The following is a 13,374-nucleotide window of genomic DNA, read 5'->3' as shown; positions in this document are numbered from 1 at the left end:
CGTATTTTGAGCAGACTTTTGAATATTTGAGAACCATAATTGAACACATACTTCCAATGCTTACTGACAGCTGTTGGGCAAATTGTCATGTTAATCAACAAGAATAATGGCATCTGTGTGGTTCAACGTCCCTGGAGTGTTGGCTGTGACACACAGTAGATTATAGAGCTTGGCTTCCTGGCACTTAAACTCTTGTACTCCCCCACCCAACAGTACTCCTATCGACTGCACAACTCCCATACGCTACACATAAAAGTAAACTTTCATTTCCATGAGCCAAGAATTCAATTGCAACTTGTTGCTAGTGATAGGAATCTGCAACACATACCATTTTAAACTAGAGTTTCCTGGTGGCACAGTGGGTTAAACCACTGAGCTGCTAAACTTGCTGACTGAAAACTTTGCAGGTTCAAATCTGGAGAGTGGTGTGAGCTTCCTCTGTCAGCCCCAGCTTCTGCCAACCTAGCAGTTTGAAAACATGCAAATGTTTTCAAACTGAGGTACCTCTCTGGCAGGAAGGTAATGACGCTCCATGCAGTCATGCCAGTGTTTACAGACAATGTCAGCTCTTCGGCTTAGAATTGGAGATGAGCACCACACCCCAGAGTCAGAAACCTTTACCTAGAGTTCTATCTTCTGTCAGAATAACTTGAAATTTGGTGGGAATCGTGGGAAAAACATCATGCAAATGTGCACTTTTCTATCTTTGTTAATAGCTGACAAAACAAATGTGGGGCATTATTTTTTGAATGACCCTCGAATGTAAACACGAACACAATAGCATTGCAGTAATGTTCTATATGTAGTTTTCTATCACTTTGTAATAACATCTCCAAGCCACAAGACTTAGTGAAAGGATACAATACAGATGTTTGAATCGCAAGTTGAATAGGCTTGAATAGAGTCTTAAAATTGAGTTGCTTGTTCTGTGATCCATTTTTTATCCAGATTCTAAGATGACCAGGCTGGTAGACATTTTGCCACACATTCAGCATAATTTATTCTCTTGATAGGGAGTAAAAACTTCCTTCCATGTAACAGTACAGGCAGTCCCTAAGTTATGAACAAGATAGGTTCTATAGGTTTGTTCTTAAGTTGAATCTGCATGTAAGTCAGATCAGGTACATTTTAAAGTGGATCTCCAGTTGTATGTGTCTCTGTGTGTGCATGTATGTACACATACATACATACACACATGCTTTGGATAGCACAGGGAAGGGTTAACATCCCTGTTGTGTTTGCTTTGCTGTCTATGCCTCTGTTCAAAAGATTTCACCTCACTTTCTGACCCTGTAATAATTGGATTTTGAAAAATTGGCTTGTTGTATAAACAAGAATTGGTAAAGCTTCAGTGGAGAGACCTTTTCCCCTTGATCACTCTTTTACAAGTGAATTTCCCTTCCTGGGGGTATATTTCTTTCATTTCCTGTTGTCTTGCTCCTGTTCTTAACCATGAGTCATTTTTAAGTCATTGTAACTTGAAGACTGTATACTGTATTTCTTCAACTGTAAGATGCCATCAATTGTAAGGTACATCCTAATTTCAGTACTACCACCAATAAAAATACATAAGATACATCCCATTAGTAGGGATGTTTGTTTAGGGGAAAAAGTGAGTATTAGAACTGAAGAAATACAGTAATATTAGTGATGGAGTGAAAGATTCATCTGCAGAAGGGTGCAAGGCAATCACCTTCGTGGGAATGAGAAGTGGTTGCATGGAACTACAACTTTTTATTGTGTGAGCCACTTGGGAAGAATAGGATGGTAACCGTTTTCATTTGCACATTACCTTCTTACAGATACAAAGAACAGTCTGCCAAGATCTATTTTGAAGGCACAGGTTATGCACGTGTTAATGCTGCTCCTCCAAGTGTCTCTCACATACGGTATGAACAAACTATTCAGACTACTGCAGATGAAGGACTGGTATTTTTTGCTGAAAATCAGGTAATTTAAATGTATGTGGACAGCTAGAGGTGGAGGGCTGAAACCAACTGAGCATTGTGAAAGTCATTGATGTAAATTATGCTTCTTAAAAATTCTGTCCAGTGGATAAGTAGATATGAACTTTAGACATTTATGACTCTTGAACTGCTATCAGAACATAATTATGTAATATTGCAATATGAAAAAAGTTGTTATTGTGTGTTTTCAAGTTGTTTTCAACTCATGGTGACCTTAAGGTAAACCTACCAAGGCATTTTCTTGCAAGACATATTCAGAGTGGGTTTGCTATTGCCTTATCAGAGACTGATATGGTGTTACTTCTCCAACATTATCCAGCGGATTTCCATTACCAAGCAGGAAACCCTGATTCCCTAAAATTCTACTGCAACACTTCTATGCCATGTGGACTCTGAATAAATATGCTTCATTCCGCTACATTACATTATACTTTTTTTTTCTAAATTGTAGGACAAGTTCATCAGTTTGAGGATAGAAGACGGTCATCTAATATTCAGATACAAAGTAGATTCACAGCCCCCGAAAGAGAGAGAGAGCTCACAGGTCATCAACAATGGAATGGATCAAGTGGTAAGTGTCTCCCCACCTACCATACCCCAAAAGGAAATATTGATAATGTAATATTTTTAAATTGATACATAAACAGTGTGCCAGAGGGATAGGAGAATACCTGCCATTGATGATAGCTGTAGGCATTGATTGAAGACAAATGGCTGTGAAACTCTGCCTAAGTTTTGGAAATATGAGCTTTATTTGGGCATACAGCCCTTTGATGTTTTTCTAATTTATAGAGTCTATACCATTTTGAAAAATTAGATGTTAATAACCTGCTTGTCGAGTAATTCATCATGATCAAAAATGTGTTTATAAAGCTTCTTTTTTTAATTCAAGTAGAAAAATGGTCAAGTAGAGTAGGAAACAATTAAATCAGAAAATTGAAACATTTGTCCCTTATACAAAATTAAGTATTCATGGCTGTCATCTTCTAGCTCTTTTATATATTCTTAGTTCAGAGAAGTAATTATTGTTACTTTTACCTAGTTGTATATTGTTTTTTCTCAAATCTGATGGAGCAACAAAGATAATTTCCCTTAAGCTTTTCTTGCACTGTTTAAAGTCTTTTGTTGTTATTATTATTTCAGGTTGTTTTACATATTGCTCCTCAGCAGTTTACTCTGATTGATAAGTTTACAGTACAAGAAAGAGCAACTACATTTCGGTTTAATTCATACTACTTGGGTGGAGCTCCAAACTCTTTAAGAGAACGGTGAGTTGCATTAATCTTGAGAATAAGGACTAGAGTCTTGTGGATGCAGAGCAAGCACATTGTGGCCCATTATGCTCAATGCAGTTGCTGCCTCTCCTTGTATGTAATGTCAAGTGTTAGAATTGCCACTCACATTGAAAATTATACTATGTGATGGTTGGCTGCATGCAATTTAGTAGATCACAAGTTGTCCAGTATTTATGTATAGAGAAAAAAGTGAAATCGTATGACACAACAGTCTTGTCCAAAGTTTGAGCTGAAATGGGGACTTCTTTTTATAAGAACAAAGGAAACATTCTTGAATTAGTCACTGTGTGTTAGATGATTAGATATTTTGATTTAAGGAGCAAACATGCTAATGGCTTGGAAAAAGGAACTAAGCCTTATTGTTGGAACTAAATTCTAAGATATGAAAGATACTCAGGTTGTAATCTAACCTAGCTACACCTTGAGAGAGCACTCATGGGAAAAGGAGAGGTGGAGAAACATCCGTAAAATTATCAATTCATCATAGAGGGGTCAGGATAGTTGGACTAGAGCAGCGTTTCTCAACCTGGGAGTCGGGACCCCTGGGGGGGATTGCAAGGGGTTTTAGAGGAATCACCAAAGATCACCAGAAAACATATATTTTTGGTGGTCTTAGGAACCCCTTTGTCAGGCTGAAGATCTCTCCGCCTCTCCTTCTCTTCCTTTTTGGAAACAGATGGCGAATCCTCCCACCAAAAGCCCTCCTCCATTGTGATTGGCTGGGCTCTCAGCCAAGTGGAGGGCTATTTCTCCCTCTCAGCCCAAGTGCATGGCAGCGTGGTGGCGAGGGAGAGCGTGTGTGACTGGAGGTTAACTATAAATCCCAGCAACTTCAACTCCCCAACTCCACCAGTGTTCACATATTGGGCATATTGCGTATTTGTGCCAAGTTTGATCCAGATCTATCATTGTCCACAGTGCTCTCTGAATGTAGATGAACTACAAGAACTAAAATATGGTTCACAGCCTCACCGTTGCAACAAGAGCGACTGGTCTTGTAAAATCCTGTTATAGTGCCGAGACAATTGAGATGTTGGGAGGGGAGAGGCTGGCTACCTATGAAAGGTGCAACAACAAGCCTCCTGACTGCTTCTCCTCCCTCCCCCTTAACGGAGCCATTCCACGTGATGCCTGAAAGCAGGGGCACTTTGGTGTATTCGTTTTTAGCCCTATTCCTGGGGTTATTTGGGGTGCTGATCCAGAAAATTGCATTGGATAGACCACATCAGCTCTAGATTATTAAATATGATTTTCTGTGGGCAAGCAGATGGTGTCTACTGGATGGCATATGTTCTGTATCAGAAACTAGAACTGATGTGGTCTAGCCAATGCAATTTTCTGAATCAGCACCGCAAATAACCAAACTGAATGTAAAATTGATTCGTAACCCTTTTGGTACTAATATTGGAGAGTGGTCCCTGGTCAAAAAAAAAAAGTTGGGAACCAGTGGTCTATATTGTTTGTCAGTAGCTTTCCAGGAACTAGGCAGAGGATTTTTTAGTCTCACCTGGAGATTCCAGAAATCGTACAATTAGAAATATGTGTTCTTCCATTGACCTATATCTTCCCGTGCAAGCAACATATTTGCTAATTATCGCCCCTCCCCACTTTCCCATTCAAATGATAATTTCCGGAAACACAAATAATGTTAATCTTCTTTATAGTAGCAGGAAACTGCATGATCTCACTCCCTTAATTAGCAAGGACTTTGGCATGAGAGGATAATCCATAAATATGTTGCTGCTGCCACTGATTGTTCTTTTTGTTTTGGTAAACAATTCCACTGCTTCCCATTATTAGTCTCAATTACATTAAAACAATTTTTGCTAAGTTCTTCAGTGGATGATGATTTACATTTATTTTATAATTTTTGAGTTTAAGTTTTAGGAAATAAATCCATTCCTCAAATGACATCTTTCTTAATGAAAAATGAGCTCCAATAAAAATTGGATACTGCTTTATTCTTCCTTGCATTGTTTCAGAAATCAATACAACAGGGTAATTTAATTAAAGCTTAGTATTACTAAACCTTTCCTATGTTCACGCCTGTAATTACTACACCTTTGAAAACATGAACCTTGTACAATTTGATCCTTATAAACAGAGCTAAAATTATGTGCAATAAGAATGTTTTGAGAAGTATATTATGATATGCATGAATGTGTTCTCTGAAGACCTGCTACCATGTTGCCAAATTAAGATTGTAAGAAGACCTCTTCTAAGTACCTTGTTTCTTGTTCTCATGGAAGAATAAAATGCAGCTTATTTGTGAATTGTCCTCTCATGCCAAATCCTTGTCAATTAGGGGTGTGAGATCATGCAATTCCTGCTACTATAAAGGAGATTTACATTATTTGCGTTTCCTGAAATTATCTTTTGAACAGGAAGATTGTTGGGATGGACAACTAGCAAAGAGATGTAGTTTATGCTGGGCTATTCCTAAATTTCTCTCTGTGTGAGTGTGTCTTCAAATTGTCAGTTAATTTCATAGCGTTTTTTTAGGCTAGTAAAACTAAAATGTAGTTTTGCAAGATCCTTCCTCTGAAATATAGCCTACAGCAACTCATACTCATTAGTGGACTTCCATCCAAGTATTAACCAAAGCTAGCCCTTCATAGTTTCCAAGATCAGATGGGATATGGTGTCTTTAGGGTCTTTAGGCTCTATTAATATATGTACCATTCATAATCTGTATACTTCTCCTTTAGAACCAGCTTTGTATAATTACGTTCAATGCTATAGAACAGGCATGGGCAAACGTTGGCCGTCTAGTTGTTTTGGACTTCAACTCCCACAATTCCTAACAGCCTACTGGCTGTTAGGAATTGTGGGAGTTTTTTTTTAGTCCAAAACACCTGGAGGGCCAAAGTTTGCCCATGCCTGCTATAGAAGATAGCAACTGTCACATCTTGTGGAAGACAATTCCACCATTCAATGTCATGCCATCTGTTTTGTCTGCCCTGCGTCTCCTGCCACTTGGCTTCACTTGGGACGAATTCACATTAGTGTTATAGAATTGAGGCTTTCATTTCCCTATCACCCAGTTTGCCCCTGTAGTTTAGGGACATCAGGATTTCTCTAGTTAAGAATCTTAAGTACCCAACCCTAAACTACATTTCCCAGAATTCTGCAGGAGCAAACCAGGTGACTGGGAGATGAAAGCCTCCGTTCTATAATGCTAATGTGATCTCGTCCTTGGTGACCCCTGGTTACAGAATTATAAGTATGGACTTTACTGCTAACCACTTTCTTCAACTACGAGTTTTAAATGCCATGTTAGTATATCTACTATATTTTAATTTTGTTTTTACCACATTGCTTTTTAACTTCTTAACTTACCTAATGTGGAGTGTTAGCCCATATTGAGTTCCCAAAGGCAGGGTATAAATAAAGATCATAAATAAATAAATATTAATAAATCGTCATCAATCATCATCATCTTTATCTGAATATGAAATGTCCCAAGTGTTTTGGCTGTTCATTATCTATCTAGGTATAGATATTTTGCCACTTTGCTGGTCAGAAATGCAAGAGAAGTGAGCAGTTGCTGGATCTCCTTGAACCATTCTCTTATCTAACTCCAGTTGCTTGTAGTTCCTTTGAATATAGAAATGTTGAAACATTGCTTTCTGAGGAAATGAGGTGGTGCCCTGAAAATACATTCAGTACACAGGCATACTTTTTATCCAGAGTAAATAAAGAGGCCTTCTAGCTTGTAGATTTCCAGTTCACAAACACAGGCATGTAGGATATGGATCTGAATGTCCATCACAAATCATTCTCATTCATGACTTCATCTTCTAGTTGTTCTGGCCACTGTATTAAATGCCAGATTTGAGTTCAAGAAGAGATTACAGCCATGAAGCAGTCTAGAGTAAGTCATAGTCTCTCAGCATTAGTTACTGAATTACTGTGTGAAAATAAGTCAGATAGACAGCTAAACAATTCTTTACAACAGAAGAAGGAATTTGGTAGGAATGAATAACAGCACCTTCAAAGGTTCTTATTGTTATTTTCATTTTTTTCTGGATGTAGCTTTAATATAACTACACCTCCGTTTCGTGGGTGTATGATGAATGTGAGAACTTCGTTTGAGTCTTCCATTAGCTTCTCTGAGACTCTTGGTGTCAGCAGAAAATGCCCTGATGATTGGAAGGTAATATGTGTTTTCTTTTGAGATTGCATCCAGTACATGCAAGATCCATTGGATTACTTTTCACTCATGCTTTTAAACTCTAAAAAACTCCTTCGCTGAAGTGAGATTTTTGTAAACCCCAGAGAACCCCAGAGCTCATTGACATCAATGCATGTGAGATTTGTTAATCGTACCATAAGATATTAAGAACCTTCAAATATTAAGAAAGTAAGCAAGTAATATAGGAACAGGACTCACTTCTGTGTAATGGAAAACATACTCATGATTATTCATTGTGTTTTTAGATTGTTAGAGTTGCAAGTTTTTCCAAGAACGGAGTACTTGGTTTGAGTGATGAAGGCTTTCAGTTTCCCAATGATTTCCAAGTTGGCTTTGGCTTTCACACTCTGGCACTTGATGGAACCTTGTTGAATTACAATTTACGGGTAAGAAAGATGCAGTTGTTAAATTGCACTATAAAGCTTTTCGGCTGAAAAATCTCATTTTTTTGTAATATCAACCAGGAAGTTTTCTTTTGTGGATAATGGTTTGTTTTTGTTTTTTAGTCTGATATATTTAGTGTTCTCCTGAGAAATGGCTCTGTAATTGTAATGATAGCTGATGAAGAAATCCAGTCTAGCAAGAGATATGGAGATGGTTTAATTCACTATGTAACAGTGATGAAAGAAGGCGACACGTAAGTCTGGTATTTTGATGATGGGACAAATCTGATGCTTTACTTAGAGAAGATTATCTTTCATTGTAAATATCTAGATCATTTCAAACTTCACTAGGATTGGTGACAGCATAGATATTAATCTTAATAGACAACAGAAGATATTGAAACTCTGTATGGTGCACTTCATGATTCTGTATTATATCAGCAATGGCATAACACAGAACTAGGGATTTATTGCTTTAAGGGCCAAACTAGCATTAACAGTAGAATCCCTCCCACTCTCTCGCATAATGTTGATTTCCGTGGTTTTCGTTGGATTACAGTTGGGATTATAAAAACGAAACCTTCCATTATAACATGCTGTGATTCTAATGCAGCTGCAAACACCTTTTAAAAAGTTTTTCAACGTGCCATTGTGGATGAATACTACACCGTTGTGTTTTAGTATTAGGCACACAAGCTGGCCTGACTGAGATATTGGGAGTGGTGCATCCTACTCTCCTCATCCCACAGTGCCATGTGGCTGAGAATATGAACTGATGGGCAACATTTTGTTTTGGGTTTTTAGCATCCAAATTTAGTCTTAAGTAGGAACCACGGATCACAGTTTTTAAAAAAAAAAAAACCTGCAAAGCTCATGGTTTAAAAAAGAAACCCCAGGGCAAACAAGGAATCTCCACACCAGAGATTAGTTTGGATACTTTTAAACCATAGTCTCTTATTCATAATGCAGAGTTGAGATTCTATATGGTTGAAACTGAACATTTTTAAAGCCATATGAGAAAAGAGAGAGGTGTATGAAGTCTTTGCTCGTGCTTGTTCTAGCTTGTGCAAGTAGCATTAAACTATGATTTAGTACTGGATTTTGGGTTGCATGCTGCAAGTCACTTCTGGTGTGAGAAAATCAGCCATTTATGAAGACGTTACCCAGGGCACACCTGGATGTGTTACTATCCTGCAGGAAGGCTTCTCTCATGCCCCCCAGGGTCAGAGAAACAGATGGCAAAAACAGGAGAACGGCCTACCTCAGGGGGGCGTGCTTACTCCATGAATGTTTAACATCTACACAAATGATCAGCCATTGCCAGAAGGGACAGAGGGCTTCATCTATGCTGACGACTGTGCCATCACTTCTCAAGCAGGGAGCTTTGAAATGATCAAACAGAAGCTCTCCAAAGCTTTAGGTGCTCTTACTGCCTATTACAGGGAAAACCAGCTGATTCCTAATCCATCCAAAACACAGATGTGTGCTTTTCATCTGAAGAACAGATACACATCCTGAGCTCTGAGGAGTACCTGGGAAGAAACCTCACTGGAGCATTGCATCATACCAAAATACCTGGGAGTCACTCTGGACCATGCTCTGACTTATAAGAAGCACTGCTTGAATATTAAGCAAAAAGTGGGTGCTAGAAATAATATCATTCGAAAGCTGACTGGCACAACTTGGGGATCACAAACAGACACAGTGATCTATCCTCTGTTCAGATACCAGCCACCACACCAATATCTTAAATGAAGAAATAGCTTCCTAAGATCTACAGAGATACTCATAGGAGCACCTCAGCAAGTGAGAGTCCAAAAGTGGCAGGCTAAAACCCAGAACCTCAAGCCATGGCTGATAGTGAATGAGAGACTCCCCCCTGAACACACAGAAGACTGGGTGACTTGGAAGGTATTGAACAGACTGTGCTCTGGCACCATGAGATGCAGAGCTAATCTTAAGAAATGGGGCTACAAAGTGGAATCTACAACATGCAAATGTGGAGAAGAGCAAACCACAGGCCACTAACTACAATGCAGTCAAACTTTCACATTGTAACTTTAAAGAAATCCTTTAAAGTTTAAACCAACTGAAATGGCTACATAACGATCAACATGACATTTTGGCTTTCTCTGTGTAAATGAAATAATGAATGTAATTGCTCTTCCTCCTCCGTATTTTTTGTATGTGTACTTGCTCTAAAATATTATTTTCACATCTCTTTTGATGTTTGCTAGGAAGCAAGGAATCGTGATAGTTTGTTGACATCAATCCAACTAAAGGAAAAATAAAATGAATAGTAAAATGATGCAATTATTAGGAAGCATGTATCTGCTGTTGATTTGTATTGGCTTGATTCATGGGGAACTTCAATGAATTTCATGTGACAATCATCACAATCATATGATAAACCAGTTGGCTGGACTTCCCATTATTGGTTTGCTATCACAGCTAGGTTCTTCTCAACTCATGAATACAAACTGCTGGGAAGCAACCTGGCATGGGACAACTTTGTCTCATGACATCCAATTAGTCCCTCGAATTCAGTTTAGAAAACATGGAGACAACAATCACATTCAGTGTTTTCTGCCTGAATAGTAACTTGGAGCATAAAATTGTTTATATATAATATCTACATGAGATTTTTAGAGGCATTTGTGCAACTCCAGAGGAAAGAGCATATAGCTTGTATAGGTTCTTTCGCTATCCAAAGGTAAACTTGGACTCTTCATTTGTAAGAGGTACACATTCACAACAAAAGGGACAGTGTGCGGCCACATACTTTTACATAAACAGTGCAGAAGCTGATTCCGGTATATTACAGAGCATTGTGTAAAAAACAGAGAGAGAGAAAGAAGCACTCCACAGAAGTCATTTTGTCTACCCTGATGATTGAATTAGCCAAGCCCTTTACCCCTATTATTCTTTGGAAGGAAAAGGCTATGCTTGAAATACTATTAACTGTTCCAAGTACATTTTTTAAATGTGAAATTAGCACCTGTCAGCAGTAGGGCATTTTCAATAGCTATATCTTAGCTTGCATTTTCTTGGAAATGGACAAAGAAGGGGCCTTTGGCCCCTTCTACACTGCCATATAAAATCCAGATTATCTGCTTTGAACTGGATTATATGGCAGTGTAGACTCATATAATTTGGTTCAAAGCAGATGATAAGGATTATCTGCTTTGATAATCTGGATTATATGTCAGCGTAGAAGGGGCCTAAGATTTCAAGATCTGTCTGCTATTCTGTGTGATCTCTTTTACTAAGTTTATTGTTTGAGTAATTGTTTTAATATTTTTGGTTGGTGTTAGTTGAAATGTACCTTACGCTATAATCTACTTTGGGAACAATGGTTAAAGTTATGTTATGTAAGAAACTAAATATTAATAGTCCTATTCTGAAAACTTTGCTCTGGTTTTCATTTGTTCTGTTTCAGGCTTAGAGTGATAATTGATGATGTCCCTGAACTAACAACGTTTCCTCTAGCTGGAAGGAAAATGTCCAGTCAGTCAATAGACCTTGGTGGTAATAATTTTGAAGGTTGCATTTTCAATGTCTTTATACAAAGGTAGGAATGTGTTAATAATTTTTATTTACATGGCTTGTTGTGCTTACTAGAGCTGATCATGGAATATTCCAAAGATCAATAGGACTTGTTCTGTTTTCCAGAATACCCACATTTATAATGAGCAAAAGAGAATTATTAGAATACATGGTGTGCTTGAGAACATGACCGAAAAAGAACATCTGCATAATTGGAAGTGGAAGTAGAATACGCAGCACATATGTACTATATATAAAAATAACGCTGCCTTGTTCAGACTATCCTTTCCCCATGTTGATTACCTGCACTTACTCTGCATTTTTCTTAGTCTCCCATGTGGGCTGTTTGGAAACCATTTGGGCACAGGCACAATGTTCTCTGCATGATATTTTCTTATTCAAAATATGTAAACGCACTGTTACGAAACTTCAACATTCACATCACTGCATTGATGCTGCTTAATGTTGCTATTGACATTTCTCTAAGATTGGCCTCAACATTTTTTTCTACCCCAGATATCAACACATGTATCTTCTCCTTTGTATTAGTTTTTAAAAAACACAATTAATTGAGGTGTTACTGTCAATCTACTCCAAAATTACAAATGTGGAACTAGCAAGTTTTTGTGAAGCATGTTGTTCACATGAGGAATTTATGTGGTTATTGGTTTTTTTCCCCCCTAAGTCTAGATCTCCACTGTCATATCCATTTTCTGAATGCAGATTATCTGATTTTAACTGGATTATATGGCAGTATGTACTCATATAATCTGGGTTAAAGCAGATAATCTGCATCCAGAAATTGGATTATATGGTCAGTACAGATGGGACCTAAGGAAGGCCTTTAAATCAATTAGGATCTAACTGGATTTTTTGCTTCTTATACTACATTGCATTCCATTTAGCAGCTGGAAAATTTGTATGTTCCATTTTTATTGGCAGGACATGCCATTGAGAAATAAATTCAGCCTCAGAAGTTCACTTCTGAAGTCAGCTGTGCCCAGAATAAGCAACCGCAATATAGACAATAACATTTTTCCATCTTTCAGATGAATAGGTTGTCACTTAGAGATGATTTGCCTTCTTCAAAGAATCCTGCATCACTTTAAATAGATCTCTGGTTATTAGCTTGTTTGACTCTCAAGAGGCAATGTGCAATCATTTTAATATTTCTTATCTCTATTCCAGAAAAGGACAATCTCCTCATGTACAAAGTCTAACCAATAATGAGAGGAAAACTGATGTGTCTTTAGGATTCTGTATGATAAGGAAAGAACCACAGCCAATGCTACTGCGAGAATTAGCAGATGAGTACCCTCCACTGGCTTCGAAGGTATCCTCTTTTGGCTTTGGAGTTTTCAAAAAATAGACAAAGAAGAAAGCAATAATCCAAAATGTATGCCTCCATAAAATGGTAGTTTCAGTTGACTAGCATTCAAATTTCCTTTTTAAAGACTATGAATCACAGAATTGTTCTGTTACCATCCTGGGCAATTTGGTGGATAGTAACCTTAAAAATTGAACTTTCCCTATTTCTGTTTAGTTGCTCTAGGATCTCTTCTTGAAGCTTCTAATTAAGTTTAGCTTCTGCTGACTTTAGACTTTGGTGGAAAGCAAGCTGTCCATGCAATTCAATGCCTGTCTTTGCAGTGCTTCTCTGCCTGCCTTTTTAAATTTTACATACTGTCCTAACTGGAATCCAGTATAACAGTGATTCATGTGGTCCTTTGTAGCAATTAGGGAAGGATAAAGGTGCAGGGAAGAGAGTTGGATGATCTTAGTGCTACATAAAATGAAGATTGGAACTAAATACCCTAAAGACACCACTTCCCATTTGATCTTGAAAGCTAAGTAGGGTCAGCTCTGGTTAGTAGTAGTAGTAGTAATAACAACAACAACAGTCCCAGTGGTAATCGGCACACTGGGTGCCATGCCAAAAGGTCTCAGCCGGCATTTGAAAACAATTATCATGGACAAAATTACAATCT

At 38.0% G+C, this 13,374-nt stretch overlaps 1 protein-coding gene across 1 annotated transcript in view; it reads left to right on the top strand.

Annotated features, from left to right (window-relative positions):
- The window catches only part of LAMA3 (laminin subunit alpha 3), a 167,718-nt gene that overhangs the window by 140,393 nt on the left and 13,951 nt on the right, over positions 1–13,374 (top strand). The window contains exons 62-69 of the mRNA XM_067467445.1: positions 1,803–1,950; positions 2,419–2,538; positions 3,111–3,235; positions 7,298–7,418; positions 7,703–7,843; positions 7,964–8,094; positions 11,280–11,411; positions 12,575–12,719. Coding sequence (XP_067323546.1) covers positions 1,803–1,950; positions 2,419–2,538; positions 3,111–3,235; positions 7,298–7,418; positions 7,703–7,843; positions 7,964–8,094; positions 11,280–11,411; positions 12,575–12,719 — 1,063 coding nt within the window. The remainder of the gene's footprint in view (positions 1–1,802; positions 1,951–2,418; positions 2,539–3,110; positions 3,236–7,297; positions 7,419–7,702; positions 7,844–7,963; positions 8,095–11,279; positions 11,412–12,574; positions 12,720–13,374) is intronic.

This window comes from Anolis sagrei, chromosome 4 (assembly GCF_037176765.1).
Source record: "Anolis sagrei isolate rAnoSag1 chromosome 4, rAnoSag1.mat, whole genome shotgun sequence".
Classification (NCBI taxonomy): domain Eukaryota; kingdom Metazoa; phylum Chordata; class Lepidosauria; order Squamata; family Dactyloidae; genus Anolis; species Anolis sagrei.
The sequence above is the reverse complement of the archived record's forward strand: the minus strand, read 5'-3'. Positions and strand labels throughout refer to the sequence as shown.